Source organism: Colletotrichum navitas, assembly GCF_030913465.1.
Source record: "Colletotrichum navitas strain CBS 125086 chromosome Unknown LY79scaffold_52, whole genome shotgun sequence".
In the NCBI taxonomy this organism is placed as follows: Eukaryota; Fungi; Ascomycota; class Sordariomycetes; order Glomerellales; family Glomerellaceae; genus Colletotrichum; species Colletotrichum navitas.
Window position 1 is genome coordinate 63,789 of NW_026850598.1, and position 22,902 is coordinate 86,690.

A 22,902-nucleotide genomic window follows, 5' to 3' on the forward strand; every position below is an offset into this window, starting at 1 on the left:
TTGATTATTTGTTTCACTTCGGGACAATGGTTAGTTACCGCTAATTTAGTGAAACTAACAACTTATGCTTATGGAAAATGTCAAAGTCTTGCCAGAGCGATTAGTCGAGCGATCAGTTTTTCACAGATATTGAGGCAAACACTGCAAATCATTCATAACAAGACCAATTACATGTCACAGCATCACAAAAGTTACTCGAACAAATCATCAATGCCGTAAGCTTGCATTGAAAGCTGTAAATACCTAGAGTGCTCGAGGGGGAAACCACCTGCGAACAGCCATTATACTGTCGTGCCTAATAAACCCAGCCAACGCCTGCCCTCATGTAACCTTTTTGCGTCCCACAAACATGGCCAATTCCTTTACGACGACTTCTCATCGGTCGCAGCCGAGGGCTTGGACAGAGGGACAGCGGTCGTGGGGTCGGGGTTGGTGGGAGACTGGGTACCAATGGTCTCGCCAGTGGCAGGAGGAACAGACTTCTCCTTCTCCTTGCCGAGGAATCTCTCGAGGCCCGAAGCCTTAAGGGCACTGCCGCCATGCTCCTCCTTCTTCAGGTCCGCGAGGCGGCGTGCCTCGGCGTGGATGTCCTGCACCTGTCTTGAGCCAGTCTCGTAGAAACCCACAATCTTCTTGCCTGTGGGAGAGCTAGTGGCTTTCTCAAAGTAGGAGCTCAGGCCGCCAAAGATGCCCTGAGCCTTGGCGGTGATGCCGTAGGACTGGTCGGTGGCCTTGGCACGGTCGGTTGCGTGGTACTTCTGGTCGAGGTTCTGGAGGGTGCTGAAGAAGCGGCTGGAGACGCCGTGCTGGCTGTCGAGCTCGATAGCGCGCTGAAGAGCAGCATCACCGACGACGTAGCCCTGAGCGAGGTATTCGGCCAGGATACGAGAGCGTGGCTTCTCCTCCTGGGTAATGTCATCCGAGTCGCGGCTAGCGTTGTCCTTGTGGTGGGGAGCATCATCGGAGGGGTCGCCACCGGCGCTGGTGACGGTGATGTGAGAAGTGCCGAGCTGAGTGTTGTTCAGGAGGAGAGCCGTCTTGGCGGCGGTCTCCTTCTCAAAGGTGACGGCAGCATCCTTGGTCTCGCCTGAGGGAGTGACCTCGATGTTGGTGATCTTGCCGCTACGGGGGCGTCAGCAGGTGATCAAGGAATGATGAGGGGGGATGTCGAAGAATCGGGCCATCGAAGGCTGACGCGTGCCGAGATGGCGGGGTAGCGGACTTACCAGAAGCTGAAGAAATCCTTGATCTCCTTGTCTTCGGTCGCGGAAGCGATGTTCTTGACGTAGACGGTGGTGTTGGACATGATGGCGATTGATGAGTTGCAGCGTGGTGTGTTGTTGGGAGAAAGAAGTGTGCGTTGTAGGAGGGAGCTTTGTGAGGGGTAACAGCAGAGCGGTGGATGGGGGTATCAAGGGAGCAAATGCAGGCTGTCTCGAGTCGGTGTGTTTTAGCGTGTGTTGTATTGGGAGAGACGAATGGGCGCGTTTTCGGGATTGTGTGGATGATGGTTTTATGTAGTGAAATCTTGATGAGCAATTATGGGAATGTGGGAGGGAAGGTAAATGATCGGATGAAGGGTCATGAGGACGCACTTTACGTTTATCTTTACTTTTCTTTTTTTCTTTTTTGGGCCAAGCAAGAGAGTGGTAGAGAGGGCAGAGGCAGAGGCAGAGGCAAGAAAGAAGGGCGGCCTCCAGCTCAGCTCAGAGTCCCACCCGCCCCTCGCACGCATTACCTACGGTAGACGAGGCAGGCAGGGGGGCGAGGGACAAGGACGTAGGCGAAGGCGAAGGCGAAGGCGAGCCCCTTCCTTCCCTTCTTTCCTGTCTCTTCCTTCCCCCTGGCCTCTTGCTCATGTGTGGGCATGTGCACGGCATGCTAGGCAGGGACGATAGGTAGGAATACCAACCAACAAGAGTAGCTTCTTCGCCGGACCCCAGATCCGGGAGGGGAAGAGGCGACTGTCCGACGTCATCGGCTACGTATATGAGGAGCTCGTGCCAGGGCGGGTGGGGGTGGCTGAGATGGAGCATGGACCACAGCTAGTCCCACTAACAGCGCCACACTTCAGCCACGTACCTTTGCTTGAGTATCTGGCAGAGACGCTACCTTCACATGCATCCGCTTTCATTATCCTAGCTACTACCTAGCTAGGTGATTTACTGCGTACCTAGTTAGAACGCCCTGGAACATGGGACGACGGCGGCAACCCTGACATTTCCTCCCTTCTTCCTGATTCGTCCCATGCGCCCGCCGCCCACGGACCCAAGCTCTCCCAACACCAGGTGACGCTGCTCGCTGCGAATACGACCCTCTTGCACACGAGAACGCGGTTGCGGACAACGTCATGTCTCTTCTATCATACACTTGTAATCTGCTCGGTGGTGCATAGTACAGCCTTCCTTGATTGCGACGCGACAGCAAGCTGGCGTCGACGCACGGTGTGTTCTTTGGTGGGTTTGAGGTAGCTTGGGAATCCCAAAAAGGCATGGCGCTTTTAGTGGCCAATGGTGGGTTTGCAGGCTTGGGGTCTGTGGAATAAAGCAAGAAACGAGCTTGGTAAAAAGGCGAATAATTAGCCATATGCCTCCCTTGGAGTGAAAACTCTCCCATTCCAGACTCGCAAATTCGATATCAGGCCTGCCAGCCAATCAAGCTCCGTCTCACCGGATATTCAGGTGGATGGCGCTCATTACATCACTGGCCTACCTCGCCCAGAATCACATCCGACGCCTTTTGACTGATGATGAAGGTCGCTACGACCGGAAACGCCCCCGGCGCGCGCGGGAACACACTCGCGTCCGCCACCCTCAGTCCCTCGACCCCCAGCACCCGAAACTTCGAATCCAGCACCGCCATGCGGTCCCCTTCCTTCCCGATCTTGCAGGTGCCCGTCGGGTGATGCCCGAACGTCTGCTCGCGGATCCACTTCTTGTCCGACTCCGGGTCCGCGTCGCCACACCCACCGTCGCTTCTGACCTGCGAGCACGGCGGTTCCGCCGGGTCCAACGGACCCCACGGACCTTGGACGTTGCTCATGCTCCGCCGGCCCCACGCCACAATCTCCGCCAAGGCTCCAAGGTCCGTCTCCGCGCCTTCCTTGTACAGCTCAAAGTTGATCTCGGGCGGTTCCGTCGGGTCCGCAGACCGGAGCTTGACGTACCCGGCCGTGTTCTGAGGATGCATCTTCACCACTGAGAAGCCCATTGTCGTGGGCGGGTCGACGAGCTCCGGCTGCTTCACCGGGGGCCAGAATCCCCGGAACGCGTTCGGCCAGCTGAAGATGAAGACGTCCCGTTCGCCGTTTAGCGAGAAGTTGGACTTGAGCAGGAGCGCGTTCGAGTTGTATCCGGGCCGCATGTACGGCCCCTTGCCTTGCCGCCACAGCGCTTCACACGGGTCTCCCGGGGTGCCCTTTGCGCATGTCGGCTCGTTGGGGTCAGGAATGGCCGTAAGATTGAGCTGGGCGTGTCCCACAACGGGGAATTCCTGATTTTCCTGGAGGTTCCGGCCGACACCCGGCAGATCCGCCACGACCTTGATGCCGAGAGCCTCGAGATCGGGCTTGTTGCCGATGCCACTAAGCTGCAGGATCTGGGGCGAGTTGAAGGCTCCGCCTGCCACGATGACTTCGCGAGAGGCGAACGCTCGTGCGGTCTCGCCTGTTCCTGATGCATTTCGTCGGAGGTCCGCGCCGTATGTGGAATTACCAACCAGGTATTCAACCCCGATGGCTCTAGGCTTTCCGACGCTCGTCTCATCGAACAGGACCTTCGTGGCCAGGGAGTGGGGCGACAAGGTCAGCGGATACTTGGGCGAGCCGTCCGGGTTCTTGGCCGATAGAGTCTCCAAGATGAGAGTGCGGGCGCTGTACCGTTCCCATTTCTCGGTCGCATGGAAAGACAGTCCCCAGAGCCCCTCCGTGGTGTCGCGGGTTTCGCCGAGGAAGTTGCCGTCGCTCACCAGCATCTCAATGAGCTTGTCCGGGTCTTGTCCGATGGATCGGACATGCGACTTGAGCACGTCCATCACGCCCGAGTTGCTGGTGTACTGAGACCCGTCGCCGAGGTTGGTCTCAAAGTAGCCGTCGAACCCATGTCCGGGGGTGCCCCTGCCAAGGTAGTTGTTCCTCTCGATCCTCTCAAAGATACGTCTCATATTGCTGTAGCTGTCCTTGCGTTAGCATAGTTGCACCCAGCCGACCTGATGATTCTCCAGCGTCATGTCCACTCACTTCCACGAAGCATCCCCCGTGACGTTCTGCACGAAATCCCAGTCCCCGTCGCTAGGCAGCCACGTCGCCATCGCGTTCGTGACCGACGATCCTCCGACCGTCGCGCCGCGGGGATAATACACCCCCAGCAGCTCCGCGCCCTCCGGCGCCCTCGCCGCGTTGCCCACCCAGTACGAGCCGTTGGCAAACCTCCACGTCAGGTGGTTGTTCCGCCGCTCCGTCTCCTCGTCCGAGTGATGCTTCACGAAGAAGAACCAGCCGTCCGTGGGCGTGACCATGTAGCCGCCGTTAGCAATGATGGTGCGCACGTCCGAGCTCTGGTCGTCGCCCGCTTCGAGCAGGAGGGTCGAGTGGCCCGCTCGCGCGAGGTTGCAGGCCAGAGGCCCGCCACCGGGACCGGAGCCAACGACGATGTAGTCATAGGTGCGGTTCGACGGCTCGGGATGGGCGAGGGTCGTGAGCGGGAGGAGAAGGAGAGCCGTCAAGGCTGTGATGGACCGGAGGACGGCCATGGTGTTGATGCGACTCACAGCCCGGACCAGATGCTTGGGTGTAGCTCATTTCCACCCTCTCGCTGGCCAATCTTCCCTGGGGTCTCTTAAGTACTTGTACATCGCAGCACTTGACATGACCCTGTCTTTATGACCAATGTCATCGACAAGTTTGTCCTCTTTCGCCCCGCTTAGCTCGTCTGACAGCCTACTTTCACAACATCCAAGCTGATTGCCCGGTACGCTGCAAGTTTACTGCATCATTAGCGAATGTAACCGTGCAACGGTCCGGGGCGGGGTAAGCGGAGTTCGTCCAAAGCTTGAAAAGATCCCTGCCGACAGGATGTAACCTCAGCTGACAGGTCTAGACTCGCGATGCTCCCTGACCCTGGCTGACCTACCCTCGCAACATGAGATGACTGAGGTGGCGGCCACGGCAAATTTGGCAACATAGATTGAAGCATCATCGGTCCAAACATCATTAAAGGCCTGAGTCACCAATAAAACTACAGCTCCTCAGATTCGATTCTACCGAAAGCCTGGCAGCATAGGACCCCCAGGGCCCATACTAGAACCGCCTTGTTGCTGCTGTTGCTGGTTGCTCAACTGGCCCTGGATGCTGTGACTCGGCAGGACCTGAACATTGACGGAGCCAGGCGACATGCCGGTCCCCATGTTGTTTCCCCCGCCGCTGGCTCCCATGGAAGGCCCGGCCATGTTCAAGCCGCCTATGCCCGTGTTGCTTACGCCGCCGCCGTACCCCGGCTGCCAACCTTGGTTCGTGAAAAAAGCGCCCTGGCTCTGGGTATTGTTCCCATACGGCACGCCACCTCCTCCCATCGGGGTGATCCCGGCTTGCCCGCCGCCGAACGGCATTGTGATGCTGCCTAGCTGCGGGCCCATCCCGTACCCTTGCTGCTGCCCGAAGCCCGTCCCCTGGTGGCCGCCGAAGACGAACTGCTGCCTGTTGAAGTCGTCGAAGCGGTGCTCCCGCGCGTGCGCCTTCTCGTAGTCGGCGCGCCCGTGCCTCACCTCGTACAGGTACGCGTTGAATTCGTTCGAAACCCGCGCCACCTTTTCAAAGTGCTCGCGTCCCACGACGATCGGCCCGGGCACCCGGTTCTCCCCCTTGTGCCACTCGGCGAGCGCCACAGCCGTCTGGAAGGCGTTGCGGATCTCCCGCCCGTTCCAGACCGGCCGGCAGTCGTCCCGCGTCGTCTGCATGTTCCACAGCTCGTCGGCCAGCGTCGCAACCTCGTCGTGGTTGAACCGCACGTGCTGAGACTCGTCCCCCGGGGAGGCCTGCCTGGAGAGCGCCTCCGTACGATTCATCTGCATCTCCCAGATCCTCCTCGTCTGCTCTCGGGTGAGGGGTGGGTAGTACAGGGCCATCGACATGCGCGATTTGAAGGCCTCGTCGAACGAGCCGACTTTGTTCGTCGTGAGGAACAGGACGCCCTCGTAATATTCCATCACTCGGAGGAAGACTGACTGCATCAGCATTCTGTGGTCACACGATATCTCGACAGAGTCTTCGGCGAAACCACTGGAGGTGATTAACTTACCAGACACCAAGGCGTTTCGCTCAATGTTGTCCTGGCTTCGTTCGGCAAGGAACACGTCTGCTTCGTCCAACAGCAGAACGCAATCCCAGGCCTGCGCCTTTTGGAATGACGACTGCAAGTTGTTTTCAACTTCAGCGGGAGTCATGCCTAAATCACCTGTACGCATGGATGAGCAAATCTATCAAATGCCCACATGGTATGATTAATGTAGGCACTAACCGCAGGTGATAGGCAGTAGCGGCTTGTTGTAGAACTGAGCCACCGTTTCTGGCAACTATTGTTAGCACAAGTACGGATCGGTGTCACTGCGGGCGGGGGGGTACTCACCGGCTGTGGATGTCTTCCCTACTCCCGGAACTCCATGCAACAAGATGATAAGCCCCTTGCCTGGTGTTCCATGTTAGCGTTTCTATCAATACCCGGGATAGACTTGACGGACCCTTGTCTTGAATGATATCAAACTGTCGCCGCTCCAACTTCTTCTTGCGGAAGTGGGTAGCCATCAGGGACTTGATGATTGCCCTGTGTCCGTCGTCTATATGAAGATTATCCCACGCTTGATGGTCTTCTTTCATCCGCGTCAAGCTATGAGCCTGGTTGTCCAAAACCCCAGATCCGAGTGGGAGGCAAGCTGAGATGTCTCAAATCAGCAAATTTCCAGCAACGGTTCGAATACGGCTCTTGTTTACCCCATTTACGAGTGCGCAAAATGAATGCAAAGACCCTGTTCGGCAAAAGTAGAACATCGTCTCCAGAAGGCGGATCCTGCCCATGCAGCTCGATAGGTTGTCTTGGGTCCGTGAATCCAAGCACTTTTTCTGCTAATCGCACGTCCCAGATTCTATCGTCATCAATACTAGGTGGCGGGCTAGGTGACCTGGGTGGTTCAGGTGGCCCAGGAGGCCCAGGTGGCCGAGGTGGCTGGCGAAGGTCTCCTGCTCTTTCATCTAATACTCTTGAGAAGCCCCTGGGTATACGTCCTGGTCTCCAAGCGGGGGCCGCCCGCAAGCAACGTTCAAAATCAACAACGACTGGGCTTTCAATGGCTTCCGAAAGGACCATCGAGGAGTCTATCGTATTCTGTTGCGGATGACAAAGGGCGGTCCCCTCAGGCTCGTGTGTCAGACTTCGACCTCTATAATAGCTGTATGACCACTTGGTGTAAGAGATAAACTCTTCTCCTCTTTTTGACATGGCGTCAATGTCAACGAAACCATCCCTTACGGCGAAGTTCAGGGGAATAATCGGGAGAGCGCTAGCGCCTGATAGATCCTCAAAATGTGCAAGCTGGAACGTCTTGAGGATACGAACGAAGTTGGTACCATCAAAGTCCAGATGATAACAGTCCAGTAGGAGAGGTAGCCATTTAAACCCGTCTACCCGACGTACTCGTTGTCGGTACTCATAATCAAAATAAGGGGGGTACAGAACTCGCCTCCTGTGCTTCGTACCACCCGCCATAACTTTTGAGGGATGCCCGAGTCTTTTACGTATACTGCACTCCCAGGATAGAACAGGTGCCATAACTCCTGGAAATGGAGCTGAAAATCATCCACGCGCAGAACGTCTGTACAGATGAGATGACCAATCGCGGCATGCTCATCCTCCGCAGCAACAGCTTCACCGCATGGTTGCAATCCACAAGTTCCCAGATCCTGTATATAAACGGGCGAATGGACCTGAGTCCGGAGCAGGAAGCGGCGTCACTATTGACACTGCTCTCCTGCACACTCGTACAGGGACTGATGAGACAGCCCGGCCGCAGTCTGCCTCTCGTCTATCTATGTGGTAGGCACAACCGACTGAACGATCCTTACACGGGGCCTAGCGGGATTCTTCGTTGCCTCAACGCTCAGATTGCCCAGTTTCTGACACCACGCGAGGTCGACCTTTCTGGAATCAACTTGAGCGTCGTGGATGGCGTCAGGGGTCAACACCTGGAGGCTCTTTTCACGCTCTTCCGGCTATTTCTGCTTTCTGCGACTGGAAAGGTGGTGTTTGTCATCTTGGAAGGGGTGTCCTGGTTGGAGGTGGGACGCCATGTCCAAGGTCTTGGGGCGGTGGTCTCTTTCCTCTGGTACCTTGTCAACGAGTTGAACCAGCAGGGTCATGGTGTGGTACTCAAGGTTCTGATCACCAACTCAGCGACAAGTAATCACGCAAGAAAATGGCTTCCAAAAGAATGCATAGTCGAGATGGACGAGGTCAGGTGAGAGATGCGAGAATACAATTGTCGAGACATTTAGGCAGTGATACCCCACAAGATTGCCATGGAGGAAATGAAATTCACTCGAGAGGACCACGAGGACATTCTCAATCATTCAGAAGGTCTCCTCAAGCGCACTGTTAACCCTGGAAGTGCCAAGAAGAAGGCCTCCAAGACGAAGGCAGCTCCTCGTCATGATATGGACGGCCCTGTCGGAGGTGGTGGAGGTGGTAGCAGCGGAGGTTCATTTGTTGGACAAGCTGGTTCGCTGGCAGACCGCGTCGCTGCATCCACCAAGGAGACTGACGACCAGGGCACAAACACCACAATGCGAGAGGGCATGCTCGTTTCTTCTGATTTGCATAACATGGTCTTGCAAGATGTTGACACTGAAGATGTTCAAGCCTTTGAGGCTGAAGAGGACAAGACCATTGACGCGGCTGTCAAGAAACAGGCCACCTACGGCTCAAGTGTTGTTGCCAGCGGTATCAACCCGGACCCGCCGCCAGCTCTGGCTAAGCTGCCGCCAAATCCCATTTCTCTCATTAACATCCCAGTTTCCTTTAATATTTACAGGAACTCTACTTGAACCATGTAAATAAGGTCGGAGTTAGGTGGTGATGATGGTAATTATCGTCTGGGAAGATCAGGTAGTTGAGGATGTTCCTTTGTCTGCGTTCGTTTTCAACAGTCAGGAGTTAATAGGAAGGCCTCAAGGATTCAATGACTTGATAGTGACAGAGAGTTTTCAAGGAGAATTATGCTACAACAGGCTTGTTTCTAATCAGTAATCAATCTGTTTGTGTAGATAATAATTTTAGGTTAGGGTTATCCCCCTCACAGGGCGAACTCAAGACAGTCCTAGCCGTCCAGGTGTTTATGTCTACTGCTATACCCTTACCCTTCTTAGCTAACTACTTGTTAGGAACTCTGAGCCTCTTTTCTGTTCATCTAGGTACCAAAAGAATTCGCACTCTAGGGTATTATCCCTCTTGTCGAAAAAGAATTCCACTATATAACTTCCAAGAGCGTTATGTTCTAGCTGTCTAGAAGCGCATCGTCTAGGCAAGGTCTTCAATATAATATTCCGTTCCTGTCTCCCTGCACTTGCCTGACGCTCCTTGGCATTGTTGTTATTTACCAAAATCGCCCGCTTTTAACTTATCCCAAGGCTTCCCTAACCCAAGGTTGCCCCAGTTCCTCCTAACGCCCATATTCCTAGCAGATTCCAGCCAAGTCATTTTCCCCAGCTTCCTTGCATTTCGCCATTCTGTTCCACGTTGTGGCGTTCCATGCTTGTATCATCTTCCTTTCTCATATGTCCATTCCTTTCCTCCAGTGCCATGTCTTGCGCTTCCTCTTGCCCAGCGCACCATGCTAGACCGCGCGTCGAAACTCAGATCTCGAAACCGCAATCGCTGTAGTTGTAGCTGTTATGGTTGAGGTAGTAGACGTCGCCTTCGTCATCACTTCCTGGCGACCGAGCCGGGACTCGAATCCAGAAGTTAGTTAGGATAGAGATTAGGGTTTAGATTAAGATCAGGGATTGGATTAGAGATCAGATTAAGGATAATTAGTTAGGAATAGGAACAGGGATAAGATTAATAAGGAACTTTGAAGCAACTACAGTCCAGTCTAGCCTCTGAACTCTCTAAGTGTGGTAATGGAAGTCTAATTCCCAGTCACCAGTCTTGACCTTCCGCTTGTCTTCAATCTCTCCGCTCGCAATCTTCCTCTTCAGCTCATTGCAATGGCGAATGTAGAACCACTTGGCAACAACGAGAAGCTGCGCGACACCCAGCGCCCCGACAGAGATCGCGTTTCCAAGCAGGTAAGGCGCTTTCCGGTAGATCTGTCCTGCCACAATTCCAGCACAGTTGCCGATGGCCTGCTGCATACCAATGGCCGTGGCACGACGGTACTGGGGCGCGACGTTGACGTTGAGCCACGTCAGGTTGAGGCCGGGACCGTTGTACACAGCAATGGCACACAGGAAGGTGGCGAAGAACTTGACGCCACTGCTCGTGGGGCTAATGATGAGGATGTAGCCGACAATACCGGGGATGTTGGCCAGGAAGACGAGGGGTCCTCGGATAAGCAGCCGGTCCGACACGTAGGCCGTCGCCAGGAAGGCAATGGCGCCGAAGAGGAAGACGGGAATGCTGAGGTACTGTGCTTCGATGCTGGTGCGGCCCATGCTGACGATGATGGAGGGGAGGAAGGTGCTGAAGCCGTAGAGCAAGATGTCCTGGCAAAACTGGATGGCGCCGCTCAGGTAGAGCTTCGGATCGCGGAGCTCAACCTTGATCTCATCCCAGCTGAACTCCTCACTTCCCATGTACTGAGCTCTCTGCATAGCACGGACCTTCATCATCCTCTTCTCCTCGTCCGATAGGAAGTACGCTTTCGAGGGGTCGTTGGGCAGACCGAAATAAAGAATCGGCGCGATGAGAATGCTCACAACGCCTTCGACTATGAACACCCACCTCCATCCGGCGTAACCAGCGACCCCATCCATCTTCAGGAGGGCATACGCCAGCAAGCCTCCAAAAGCACCGGCAATAGCCGAGCAGACGAACAGATACGACACTCTCTTCGCCTGCTCGTCGCGCTTATACACCAAGGTCAAGTACAGGTTCAGGGCGGGGAACAGGCCAGCCTCGCACATGCCAAGGACGAGGCGCACGGCGTAGAGGCCCCCGATGTTGTGGATGAAGCCGGAGAAGATGGTGGCCAGCGACCAGACAATGCACAGGCCGGTGAGCAGGACGCGCGGGGTGATGCGCTTCATCATGATGGTCCAGGGCGGCTCGAAGACTACGTAGGTCGCGTAGAAAATGGAGATGGCAGTCGAGTACTCCTGCGTCGACGCGCCGATGTCCTCGGGCATGCCCGCGACCCTGACGTTGCCGATGTTGGAGCGGTCGAGGAAGCAGGTGAGGTAGACAACCATGATGATTGGCACGAAGTATGCGTCGAGCTATATCAAAGAAATCGCAATGGTTAGTGTCTTTGTCCCACCTCATTGGTGTATAATCAACAAACAAACCTTGAGCAGGAGCTTCTTCTCTGCCACGGGGTCCAGTGACTCTATCGCCATTGTTCCGTTGTTGGACTCTAAGCGGTCGATATCGCTTCCAAATCCCTTTTCCGTGACGCCGCCAGAGGCATCTCCGGGAGTCGTGATTGTAGCCATCGCCGAATTCGGGTAGCCTCGGTCGAGGTCTGGAAAACCCGCTCTCAAGAAAACACTATAGTATAGCCGGAATGAATTGCAGATGTAAATCCGCGGTTTTCAATTCAACATTGACTTTTAGGAGTCTAATACCGTAAGCAAACCACCACGCCAGGCATTGGGATGGGAGAGACACCTGCCTTTATCTTCGACCAACGCGCACCGTGCCACGGCAGATGTGACAGCACCCCATGAGCTAGCTCTATCTCTTACCGAGCTTCCCTGCAGGCACTGACGTACGGGTTCCCAGTATCAGACGCAACATCGCGCAAGGGAGCATGCCGGCAGCTCCTCAACCGGCCTTCTCGACCCGGCCTGCACACGGCGGTTCGTCAGATCGGAGGACCTCACCGACCCCTGCTGTGTGCGGGGAACATTCCCCACCGGGGAGTGATAGCGCAGATAGCGCAGGCCCACCGACCGGCCTCGGAGTGGCACCCCTATGATCCAGGGAATTGGCTCCAGGTTGGAGTCCAAGCGGAAATGATACCCTGAGTTCGAGGGTTATTCGACGAGTAGCTATACTTGTCGGTTCTTCCAGGCCGCATACTGGTGCCAACCTGGCAGCCAATCTTCTAGACGACCCGGTGTGGTAGTGTAAGGTTGACACCCCAGGGCAAGTATTCCGTCACGTCGGGAATCAACCGATTGGGGTACAGATATGATCCCTACATATCAGCGCAAGGCAGCCCTGCAGATCCCTGGGAAATGGGACGATTAGGCCCCTTAGCAAGATAAGCCACGCCGCCGATTCTCTTTGGACAACTAGGGTCGCAATTCGGTACTGTCCAGTAAAATGTGTTATACATCATCCATCCTATCGTCTGCTTGAGTCATGCCCGCCGTTTGTGTCCATTGAGAGAAATCAAAGCTTGCGTCCATGGCCGGATCGGCGAAACCCTCCTCCCAGAGCCCGAAATCCATCACCGTGCTCACGCTATCATCGTAGAACGGCTCGCCGAGGGAGCTGTTGTCTACGGCCGGGAAGGTGACCCTCTGCCCAACATTCCTCTGCATCGCACCGAGATTCCGATGGCTGTCCCCCATGCCTGCCGGCATCATGGTCACTTGCGCGGGAGGAAGCCCCGTCGGCATCGCAGACTCCGTCGGTGAAAAGTCTGTTGAGAATGAAGGCAGGGGCTCAGGCTGACCATTCGTTCCTGGAATAATTGTAGAGCGAAGGTTGGCGAGAAGCTCGTATCGAGCGCCCATGTGACTGTTACCCCGTTCCCCCATTCCCTTGAGGAGATCGAGCCCGGCGTTCATGGCCAGAATGTTAGAAGAGTCGGTAGGGAATGCGACGCAGACCATTACAAGAACGATGGACGCCGAAAAGATATGCTCTCCATCCATGTATCCGTACGTTGCTAATGGGTCCAGAGGTCAGCACGATGACACGGATTGCATCAATATACCGGATGACTTACCGACAAGGTCTCTCTGCGCTGCGATGGTCATAATGTTGATGGCATCCTGGGCCGCACCAATGCACATGTCGATGACCCTCACCGTCGCAGACGACAAGCCCTCTTTCCAGTCCCGCTCCTTCTCTCCGGGTTCATTGCTGCTGCGAATCCTCTGCAGCCGCTTCTGGACGACGTGGAAAAGCAACGGCCTCGCGGTCATGTTGATACATGAGTGCCAATGTGCAAAAACAGAGACGCTCTCGCGACTGATACTGAGCCGCGCAGGGTCGAAGCGTAGCTCGTCCGGCAAGTCGCGGTTCCATTTCGAGAGTTTGAAGACAATGCTTTGTACCGAAGTCATCAAGCGTTTCCCGGACTTGGGGACGGTATTGCTTGACTTGCGGTAAATGGTGTTGTGGATCTCGCCGAGGATGCGGGACAGTTCGGTGTAGTGCCGTAGTACCACGGCCGGACAATACTCTGCCTCGGTGGGCAACCTCGAAGGTGGGTCGACGCCGATATCCTCGTCCTGGATGGTGATGGGATTGCCCGATTTCACCGACATGATGCGGTCCAGGCTATAGACAGACCACCACACCCGCCGCCTGTGCTCGCGAGTCGCATCGTCCAGCGTCGCCAGCTTCGCCTCTTGGCCGTGCAAGGGATTTTGTACTGGGCCGGAGCCGATCTCGTGATGCAAACCGAGCGATATGGCCATGCGAAGGGCCATGCCGGTGTAGAGGAACGCGGCGTCGCGACGATTCATGTTCTGCATGAAATAGCCGACGAGGGCCAGGGTCTCGACGCAGAGAATCGAACCCTCTTCGTGCGTGTCGGGCAATAGGTTCAAGGCATGAGTGAAGTATTCAAAGCCTGGCGGGCCTCTGAAGTCAACCCATTGGTTGACGGAGTAGAGCTGGCCAAAGGCCAGAATGATGAGCACCTTTGCGTACGACAGACATGCTTCCTTGTCACAAGGGTCTGGCGGCCCGCGGTACGCCTCGACAAGTGCTCGGTCGAACTCTGCCTTGGGATCGGTGAAGGCGAAGATGGTGCCGATGTATGTGTATTGCGCCGCAAAGAGTCGTCGGGCGATGTCAATAGGAGGCAGCCGCACCTGCGTTCTCGACTGTTCTCGCCGCGAAGGCAAGGCGCTGGGTTCATAAAAGTTTGTGTTCGCATCCAGGCTACCGTCGTCGCCGTAGAACCCAGAAAGATTCCTCACACTGCGCAGAAAGTTGTCTGAATTGCCCGGGCCTTTGAAGCTCGTTGATGGTTTGTAAACGCTGAGTTGGTTGAACGGTTCGAGCAAAGGGTGCTCATCTTCGAACTCTTCGTCATGTTCTTCAGCCGCGTTGCGATGAACCTTTGCAGTCGTGGCAAGCTGGGACTGCCTGGTAACGGACACTAGCAACCCGCCGTTAGCCAGAACTCACTCGGTCTTCTCCTGGGGAACCTTGGTCTCCAACCATACCATCATAAGCTTTCGCCTTGGCCTCAAGCTCTCTCAAGTAGCTACGCAGTACATCAGCTAGCGGTTACGATGGAGACAGTCGTGGAACTCACGCCTCGGTGATGGTGATCTTCCTGGTTTCTTCATAGGCGCAGCGCAAACCCCCGTCTCGACATCGAGCACAAGCCGGCTTGTCTTTGGAGCAGTAGGATCGCCGTTGGCGACAGTTTGCACAGCTGTCGCATAAGTCTCAGCAAACACACTTTTGGTAGCAGGCAACACGAAAGAGTCCAAAGCTTACGCTACTGGCCTCGAGTTTCCCGAATCAGCAGCCTGAGGCGGGGATGGTGAAACGGTTGCCATGTTGCGGCATGTACTGATGATGTCTTTGGCACATTCACCCATGGGTGGAGATGGTGACCCCCATGGCATGGCAAGGGATATTTCTGGTGACGGACGGGACTCTGGTCTTTTCCCAAGTTCAGGATGGAGCCAGTGACATATGGAAACACTCGACGACGGGGATGTCGACGCGGGGAACGTAGGTTGGGGCCTCCGGGTTTTATGGAGAATTCCCCACCACGGCCAACGACACCGGAGAGTGAGGAAGTCGCCGACAAACAACCCACGATTTGTGCAGATCGTGAATTATGAACTGTGACAGACCAACCACTGCCTGCTTCGAGAGGGAGGAGGATTAGTACGTACCGCAGCCGCCCGGATGATCGGCTGCAGGTTGATCCGTCATCTACCCAATCATATACTGGAACCAATCAAAAGCCTGGGATAAGATGATCCGCTCGGGGACCCACTCCGACGGCTATAGTCGGGTGACTGCCAGTATCGCGAACTCAAGCAAACTCCACTTCGTCCTGTTTGTTAGTCTTCGCCCATTTCGCAATTCCACCCCGACCATCACAATTGTGCCTTGTCAAGTATCGGCCATGATTATCATTCTCATTCGATACATGTCAGATCGGGGACCCACTCCGCTGCACCTGTCACTTGTGCTGCTTCATGGCGATGGTTGACCAAAAAGCCGACATGGCAATTATGTCTGACTTACTGTGGCGCAGCGGTCTTCAGCCGTCGGCCACGTTGACATTGACGCCGCTCCATGTGCTCCGGTTTGAAACCATTTATCATCCTGGGCGGGGCGAAACAGAGACCTAACTTCAGGGCCAAGCAGGTATCCGATCGCGGCTCTTCTCCGAGTCCCAATTCCCCGATCTTTTCACCGTCGCGGCATATTATTACATGATCACGACACATGCGTACAAGTCTTACCTAACATTAACGTGAATGTCACCGGCCTTTTGAACTCACCCTGACTTCCGTCTTGGCTACATATGTCTCACATCTTCTCTATACCCCCTACTGATCTTTCCTTATCCTTGACACGTTTTCTTGCCGCATCACTTGGCAGGTCTCACACATCATGACGGTCAAATCACATCGCATCCGCATTTCCATCGATCGAGGCGGCACTTTCACCGATGTTCACGCCTCTATCCCGGGCAGAGGGGACATCATCCTGAAGCTTCTGTCAGTGGACCCTGCCAACTACCAAGATGCCCCGACAGAAGGCATTCGCAGGATCCTGGAGATGGTCACCGGAGAGACATTACCCAGAGGTCAATTGCTTGACCTTTTCCACGTCGAGTCGATCCGCATGGGCACTACCGTAGCCACAAATGCCCTTCTCGAGCGGAAGGGCGAACGCGTGGCTCTGATCACGACCAAGGGTTTCCGTGACTTACTAGCGATTGGGAACCAATCACGCCCCAACATTTTCGACCTATCCGTTACACGACCAGAAGTCCTGTTCAACGAGGTTGTTGAGGTCGAGGAGCGCATCACGATGGAAGACTACACCGAGGACCCTGCATCTGTCAAGACGACCCCGACGTCTGATGACGCACAGCTGGTCACAGCAGTCACCGGAGAGACAATCCGCGTTCTCAAGAGACCAGACTTGGCAGCGGTCAAGACGCAGCTCGAAAACGTCTGGGACCAGGGCTACCGGTCCCTTGCAGTCGTCTTCGTTCACTCGTACGCCTACCCGGAACACGAGCTGTTGGTCGGAAGGGTAGCTTCAGAAATGGGCTTCTCAGTGACTCTGTCATCAGAGGTCCAGCCCATGATCAACGTCGTTCCCCGCGGAATGTCTGCTGTAGCTGACGCCTATCTTACCCCTGTAATTCGGCAATATATCGACTCCATTTCCGCCAACTTCAAAGGCGGTTTCGGCGCAGCCGCGACCCGTATTGAGTTTATGCAATCAGACGGTGGTCTAGTGGACTACCGCAAGTTCAGCGGCCTGAAAGCCATTCTTTCCGGCCCGGCCGGCGGTGTTGTTGGGTACGCGCAAACCTCGTGGGATGACGAAGAGCGTAAGCCGGTCATCGGCTTCGACATGGGCGGAACTTCTACCGACGTTTCGCGCTACGCCGGTGTGTACGACCACGTCTTCGAGACCACAACTGCCGGCATCGCCATTCAGTCACCACAACTCGACATTCACACCGTCGCTGCCGGAGGTGGCTCCATCTTGACCTGGAAGAATGGACTCTTCAACGTCGGACCCGAGTCCGCCTCGGCGCACCCTGGCCCTGCATGCTACCGCAAAGGTGGCCCGCTCACCGTGACGGACGCAAACTTGTTCCTCGGTAGACTGCTTCCCGAGTATTTCCCCAAAGTTTTTGGTCCCAAGGAGAACGAGCCTCTCAACCGGGAGGTCACCGCCGCCAAGTTCTTGGAGCTGACAAGCGAGATCAACAAGGATCGAGAGGTTTCCGGCCTCTCTCTCTTGTCTCCTGAGGAAGTCGCCCTCGGATTCCTAAAGGTTGCTGACGAGGGCATGGCGAGTCCGGTCCGTGCGTTGACGGAAGCTCGTGGATACGAGGCTGGTGCGCATCATTTGGCTTGCTTTGGCGGCGCCGGCGGTCAGCACGCCTGCTCTGTCGCGACCGTTCTCGGTATCTCCCGCGTCATCATCCACAAGTACTCCTCTATCCTTTCGGCGTATGGCATGTCACTCGCAGATGTTGTCCACGAGATCCAGAAGCCGTCCGCCATCACCTACTCCGAGGAGACCAAGGGCAGCATCCAGAAGCAGCTCGAGGAGCTCTCTTCCCAGGCCTCCTTGGAGCTGATGAAGCAGGGCTTCCCCGAAGACCTCATCACGCACGACACCTACCTCAACATGCGATACGCTGGATCAAGCAGCTCTCTCATGATCTTGAAGGGAGCCGACTGGGACTTTAAGACCGAGTTCGAGGATGCCCACCGTCGCGGGTTTGGCTTCCATTTCCCCGAGAAGGCCATCATTGTCGACGACATCCGCGTTCGAGCCACTGGCGCAGCTCGCGCCAAGGTGGAGAAGAGCCCCTTTGCCCAAATGAAGGCTGTTGAAGGCTCCTCTGCTCCCAGCCCCAAGCCTAGCGCCACCAGCCAGGTCTACTTTGAAGGTCACGGACATCTCGACACTTCCGTCTACCAACTCCACGCTGTTCCCGTTGGCGCTCGCATATCCGGCCCGGCCCTGATCATTGACAACACACAGACGATTCTCGTCACCCCGTTCACGACCGCCACGGTACTCGAGAGCTATGTTGTCATTGACCGTGAGCCGGAAGAGAGAGTCTCCAAGAAAGATGGCGAACAGGAGGAGTTCAGCCCTGTCCAACTGACCGTCTTCGGTCACCGCTTCATGTCGATTGCTGAGCAGATGGGGCGCACATTGCAGAAGACCGCCGTGTCGACCAACATTAAGGAGCGACTCGACTTTTCTTGTGCAATCTTCAGTCCCGATGGTGGCCTTGTCGCCAACGCCCCTCACGTCCCTGTGCACCTTGGGTCCATGCAGTTTGCCGTACGCTATCAGCACGAGCTTTGGAAGGGCAAGCTTCGGGACGGTGATGTTCTCGTCTCAAACCACCCGTCCTGCGGCGGTACTCATCTGCCTGACATCACCGTCATTACTCCAGTCTTTGATGGACAAGAATTGGCCTTCTACGTCGCTTCAAGGGGGCACCACGCGGATATCGGCGGTATCCTACCCGGCTCCATGCCACCGACGTCGTACGCTCTTTGGCAAGAAGGTGCTGCTATCGAGTCAACAAAGTTGGTCAGCGAGGGACGCTTCAACGAGGATGAGGTCCGTCGCCTGCTCCTCGAGGAGCCCGCGCAATACGAGGGTTGCTCGGGTACCCGTCGACTGCAAGACAACCTTTCCGACCTCAACGCTCAGATTGCTGCCAACGCCAAGGGCATCTCCCTGATCAGGGCCCTCATCACGGAAAACGGCCTCGCGACCGTCCACCGATACATGTATGCAATTCAGCACACAGCCGAGCACGCTGTGCGTGAGTTGATGCAATCCACGCTTGCCAAGTTTGGTCCTGAGCCGCTCCTTGCAGTGGACTACATGGACGATGGTACTCCCATCTCTCTCAAGATCACAATCGCCTCCGACGGCTCCGCTACCTTTGACTTCACCGGCACGGGCCCGCATGTCCTCGGCAACACCAACGCCCCCATCGCCATCACACACTCCGCCATCATCTACTGCCTGCGTGGCCTCATTTCCTCCCAGATCCCCCTGAACCAGGGTTGCCTGGCCCCCATCGACATTGTCATCCCCGAAGGCAGCATCCTCAATCCCGGCGCCGGCCTTGCCGTGGTCGGCGGCAACGTCCTCACCTCGCAGCGCATCACGGACGTGGTCTTGAAGGCGTTCCGCGCCTCTGCCGCCAGCCAGGGCTGCTGCAACAACCTGACCTTTGGCACGGGCGGCAAGGACCCCGTCACCGGCGAGCACAAGGACGGCTTCGGCTACTACGAGACCATTGCGGGCGGCGCCGGTGCCGGCCCGACCTGGATCGGCCAGAGTGGCGTCCACACCCACATGACGAACACCCGCATCACGGACCCCGAGGTCTTTGAGAAGCGGTACCCGTGCATCCTGAGGCGCTTCCAGCTCAGGGAGAACTCGGGTGGCAAGGGTCGGAACAGGGGCGGCGACGGCACCATCCGCGAAATCGAGTTCCGCGTGCCAGTCCAGTGCTCGATCCTGAGTGAGCGGAGAAGCCGTCGGCCGTACGGCATGGAGGGCGGTGGCGATGGAGAAGCTGGCTTGAACTTGGTGATCGTTCGGGATGATATGACCGGAAAGGACAGGACTGTTAATTTGGGTGCCAAGGCGACGACAAAGCTTCGTGCGGGCGAGAGGGTTATCGTCCAATCACCTGGAGGAGGTGCCTGGGGTGCGCCCATTGAGGCAAACTAGACGAGCAAGGACATGTGATGATTTGAAGCATACTTGGAGTTTTTGGAATTCAACTTACTACTAGGTCAAACTGTTGCCAGGACATTGACGTCAGAAGGAAAAGAAAACAGCTCTCTCGAGCTCCCCCCCCCCCACTTGACTCATCCATTCCCTCTTCTTCGGAGCAACTATTCGAGTAATTTGGATCGCCTTGCAAACCTCGTCAGCCCATCACTTCGCCGCTATCACAAACATTGTACCAATGTTGGACGATTTCTCCTATTGAACTCCTGAGGGCAGCTCGTCCATCTGGGCGCCATTGTCAATAGTATGTTTCACACCATGAAAGACAAGAGTTGGCCACGCAGATTAGACGCGACGTTCCAAGCCTAGCGCAGGAATTTGTCGCTAATGCGGCTTGCCGTATGCGGCGATGAGGCTTGTGGGCAACGATACGGATTCGGAAATCTTCACATGCGAGGTGATGTGCGTGCTTTCTTCAAACCATGGGGTGTACTGCATTAAGTAGATTCGGGCTGCCCTGGCTGGCAACCCATTTTCGATCTAGTTTGGCCAGGACCTCGGAGTTCCGTTGCGATCAGAATCACGATGGTCGATAAGCGCAACCATATGTATTCGCCTATGCTGAAGTCGACAGCTGTACGCCGATCATCGCCCTCGCCGGCGATGAAACTCTTTGAAAAAATGGTCATTGTACATCGGAAAGTCATGAGATGCCAAGTGTATGTTCATTGCGCCACGGGCGAATCAGCTCACCCAACCTTCAATGCTTCCACGTCGCACGTCGTCTTCCCCTGCATGTAAGCCCCGAATATTATCCCCGCCCCCTTTTTCGGGCTCGGGTCCGGGCTGGTCTGGGCCGGTGCGCTTGCCCCGTGGGTCTCGGGGTCGAACAGGCCGGCCGTGTCGTTCAACCTCGTCGCGGACGTCTGGTGGCATAGCGTATACGGAGCCGCCATCTCGAGGCATTCGTCGTCGTCGGCGAGCGTGTCGACGGTTTCCGTGGTGACCTTGACCTCGTGAGTGACAAAGATAGCGCCCATGCTGTCTTGCAGCACAGGCCAGAAGACGGGTAACGAGGCGCAGATGACGGCGACATCGATCTCGAGAATGGCGAGGGTCATCGGCAGCGGCGAGTACCACGTAATGTCTAATGTGGGATATGTGCCGACCCGGGATTTCATCAGTTCGACGAAGCGCCAGGTAGTCAACATCAAGACACTTGTGGATTCTGGTCAGCGGGATGGGATCTACCTGCTATTGGCTCGAAATCCCCCAACTTACACGGTTCCTAGCAGGAATAAGCAGAGAACGCTCTTACGAGATTTCTCGTTGGCTTTGTTGTTGAAGTATAATGGTAGCGGTATGGCGTAAATGACGAAGTCCAGAATCATATTGGTGGTCCCATGAACTGCGTATATCCAGACCAAATCCTCAGCAGTCTGAGATCCGAAACCCCAACGAGCGTGGGACGGTATGGTCCAATCCCAGTATGAAGCAACAGGTATGCATGGAACCCATGCCAGGAACGTATACGCAATACCCCACGATCCCGTGATAACCAAGATGAAGATGGTAAAGGTGCGGGTTTTGGTACCGCGCTCGAAGATGCGAAGGTATTGCAGAAGAATGGCAATTTTGATTGTACAAGTAGAGGTGGGCAGCGTTCCATTGCAAACGTAGAAGATCTATTTCATGTGTCAGAGAGCGCAACTGAGTACGAAAAGGCGGTAGGGGAATCACCCTCATGTACTCTACGATCTCTGTGGGCGCAAGGTAAAGCAGGTGCTGGCCAAGTCCATGATCGGTTGCTGGAGTCAGAGTGCTATCAGTTGTTGTTCTCTTTGTAAATATGAGAGAAAATCACCTACCAAAGCAGATGCCAATGGTTCCGATCGATAGCGAGATCACCGCAAGAATCAGAAAGACGTCGTCCCAGCCAGAGGCACGCATGACGAATATACGGCACCATATCCTTAGCATCACACATAATATCGCTAATATCTGCGTCGGCGATTAAGTATGATAGCACAAGCCAACGCCCAGCCTCGTCTGTAACTCACCATAAACGAAATCACGAAGCCAAGTATCACCGGTTTGTGGTTCAATGGCGGTACAGGTTCGTGGAGGTTGTCGGCTTTTCCTAGAAGATCGTAGAAGGACGCCATGTTGGCCGAATCACGCCGACGAGGAAGCCGCTACAGGGGTGGACGAGGCCACTTGCATATCAAGATTTCCGTCTAATATTGATGCAAGGCCCGAGTTGATCGCTGATGTGGTTTCAAGCCTGTAAGCAAGGGGGTACAAAATCTGGAGGCCGAGTCCGAAAGGGTTGGTGAGCAGGTGTGGGAGGCTCGGGGTCCTTATGGGATCGCACAATGGAAACACATGTTGCGCTCGCGTGGGTCCGTCTGGGTGCATTCGGCATAGCACGATGTACGCCTTAAGGCGCGACTGTCACGCGGAAACGGTGTTCCGGCAGGCAAATAGAAACACCAGTCAGATAACCCTCCTTTTCATTGTACATGTCTCACTCCGACGGGCGCTCGCACGCGTGGAAAGAGGGTCGTACGGAGAGAACCGTTTCACCTTGGCCAGATCCTCACTGCCTCTGTCGGAAGATGCGGTTGAACCAAGACTTCTGGCCGCCACGGTGTGCTGGAACAGTATATTGACGCATGCGGCCATAGACACGGACGGATGGTCCCTGAAGGCGGTCGCGTCGGGTTAGAATGGGTCTCGCTCATCCGGAACATCGCCTCGTTCAGACCGAAGAAACCCACACTCCTGGAAAGGCGAACCACCGTGCCCTCCAGCATGCTCTTTTAAAAGCGGCTGTAGGATTCTGGAAGCTTGCTAGGCGCATGTCTAGCCGCTGATCTCTCCTGATGTTTTCGGATGGGCCTTCTATTGCGACGCCCGCTTCGTTTTGTGGCTGTGGCACGGGAGGTCCAGATGGCATGTGGACGCATGCAATGATATGCCACTCTCCGCACACCATGACCGTCAATGTCATGTA

At 55.6% G+C, this 22,902-nt stretch overlaps 9 protein-coding genes across 9 annotated transcripts; 3 read left to right on the forward strand and 6 right to left on the reverse strand.

Moving 5' to 3' along the window:
* Positions 1 to 362: 362 nt before the first annotated feature.
* On the reverse strand, positions 363 to 1,306 carry LY79DRAFT_520283 (RNA recognition domain-containing protein; the record flags this gene model as incomplete). The annotated part of the gene is made up of 2 exons (XM_060555221.1): positions 363 to 1,122; positions 1,227 to 1,306. 2 exons carry the CDS (start codon positions 1,304 to 1,306, stop codon positions 363 to 365), a joined length of 840 nt encoding a protein of 279 aa, XP_060411711.1.
* Positions 1,307 to 2,700: 1,394 nt separating this feature from the next.
* Positions 2,701 to 4,749, reverse strand: LY79DRAFT_520232 (GMC oxidoreductase; the record flags this gene model as incomplete). Its single annotated transcript, XM_060555214.1, has 2 exons — positions 2,701 to 4,171; positions 4,238 to 4,749. The coding sequence occupies 2 exons, from the start codon at positions 4,747 to 4,749 to the stop codon at positions 2,701 to 2,703; spliced, it is 1,983 nt and encodes a 660-aa protein (XP_060411712.1).
* Positions 4,750 to 5,161: 412 nt separating this feature from the next.
* Positions 5,162 to 7,752, reverse strand: LY79DRAFT_660984 (P-loop containing nucleoside triphosphate hydrolase protein). Its single transcript, XM_060562783.1, has 4 exons — positions 6,983 to 7,752; positions 6,713 to 6,828; positions 6,513 to 6,567; positions 5,162 to 6,449 (listed from the first exon to the last, which is right to left on the reverse strand). Exons 1-4 carry the CDS (start codon positions 7,485 to 7,487, stop codon positions 5,257 to 5,259), a joined length of 1,869 nt encoding a protein of 622 aa, XP_060411713.1. The 5' UTR covers positions 7,488 to 7,752; the 3' UTR covers positions 5,162 to 5,256.
* A 204-nt stretch (positions 7,753 to 7,956) lies between these two features.
* LY79DRAFT_560687 (uncharacterized protein) lies at positions 7,957 to 8,600 on the forward strand. Its single transcript, XM_060558344.1, has one exon. The coding sequence runs from the start codon at positions 7,967 to 7,969 to the stop codon at positions 8,504 to 8,506; it is 540 nt and encodes a 179-aa protein (XP_060411714.1). The 5' UTR covers positions 7,957 to 7,966; the 3' UTR covers positions 8,507 to 8,600.
* Positions 8,601 to 8,801: 201 nt separating this feature from the next.
* On the forward strand, positions 8,802 to 9,126 carry LY79DRAFT_560688 (uncharacterized protein). Its single transcript, XM_060558345.1, has one exon. It carries the CDS (start codon positions 8,828 to 8,830, stop codon positions 9,086 to 9,088), a length of 261 nt encoding a protein of 86 aa, XP_060411715.1. The 5' UTR covers positions 8,802 to 8,827; the 3' UTR covers positions 9,089 to 9,126.
* Positions 9,127 to 10,150: 1,024 nt separating this feature from the next.
* LY79DRAFT_520270 (major facilitator superfamily transporter) lies at positions 10,151 to 11,695 on the reverse strand (the record flags this gene model as incomplete). The annotated part of the gene is made up of 2 exons (XM_060555220.1): positions 10,151 to 11,479; positions 11,549 to 11,695. The coding sequence occupies 2 exons, from the start codon at positions 11,693 to 11,695 to the stop codon at positions 10,151 to 10,153; spliced, it is 1,476 nt and encodes a 491-aa protein (XP_060411716.1).
* An 840-nt stretch (positions 11,696 to 12,535) lies between these two features.
* LY79DRAFT_591999 (fungal-specific transcription factor domain-containing protein) lies at positions 12,536 to 14,620 on the reverse strand (the record flags this gene model as incomplete). The annotated part of the gene is made up of 3 exons (XM_060561360.1): positions 12,536 to 13,101; positions 13,162 to 14,534; positions 14,577 to 14,620. The coding sequence occupies 3 exons, from the start codon at positions 14,618 to 14,620 to the stop codon at positions 12,536 to 12,538; spliced, it is 1,983 nt and encodes a 660-aa protein (XP_060411717.1).
* Positions 14,621 to 16,031: 1,411 nt separating this feature from the next.
* LY79DRAFT_520231 (hydantoinase B/oxoprolinase) lies at positions 16,032 to 19,883 on the forward strand (the record flags this gene model as incomplete). The annotated part of the gene is made up of 1 exon (XM_060555213.1): positions 16,032 to 19,883. The coding sequence occupies one exon, from the start codon at positions 16,032 to 16,034 to the stop codon at positions 19,881 to 19,883; it is 3,852 nt and encodes a 1,283-aa protein (XP_060411718.1).
* Positions 19,884 to 20,259: 376 nt separating this feature from the next.
* On the reverse strand, positions 20,260 to 22,299 carry LY79DRAFT_296134 (uncharacterized protein). The gene is made up of 5 exons (XM_060552249.1): positions 21,947 to 22,299; positions 21,755 to 21,880; positions 21,627 to 21,694; positions 21,168 to 21,571; positions 20,260 to 21,104 (listed from the first exon to the last, which is right to left on the reverse strand). The coding sequence occupies exons 2-5, from the start codon at positions 21,864 to 21,866 to the stop codon at positions 20,636 to 20,638; spliced, it is 1,053 nt and encodes a 350-aa protein (XP_060411719.1). The 5' UTR covers positions 21,867 to 21,880; positions 21,947 to 22,299; the 3' UTR covers positions 20,260 to 20,635.
* Between the last annotated feature and the right edge of the window lie 603 nt (positions 22,300 to 22,902).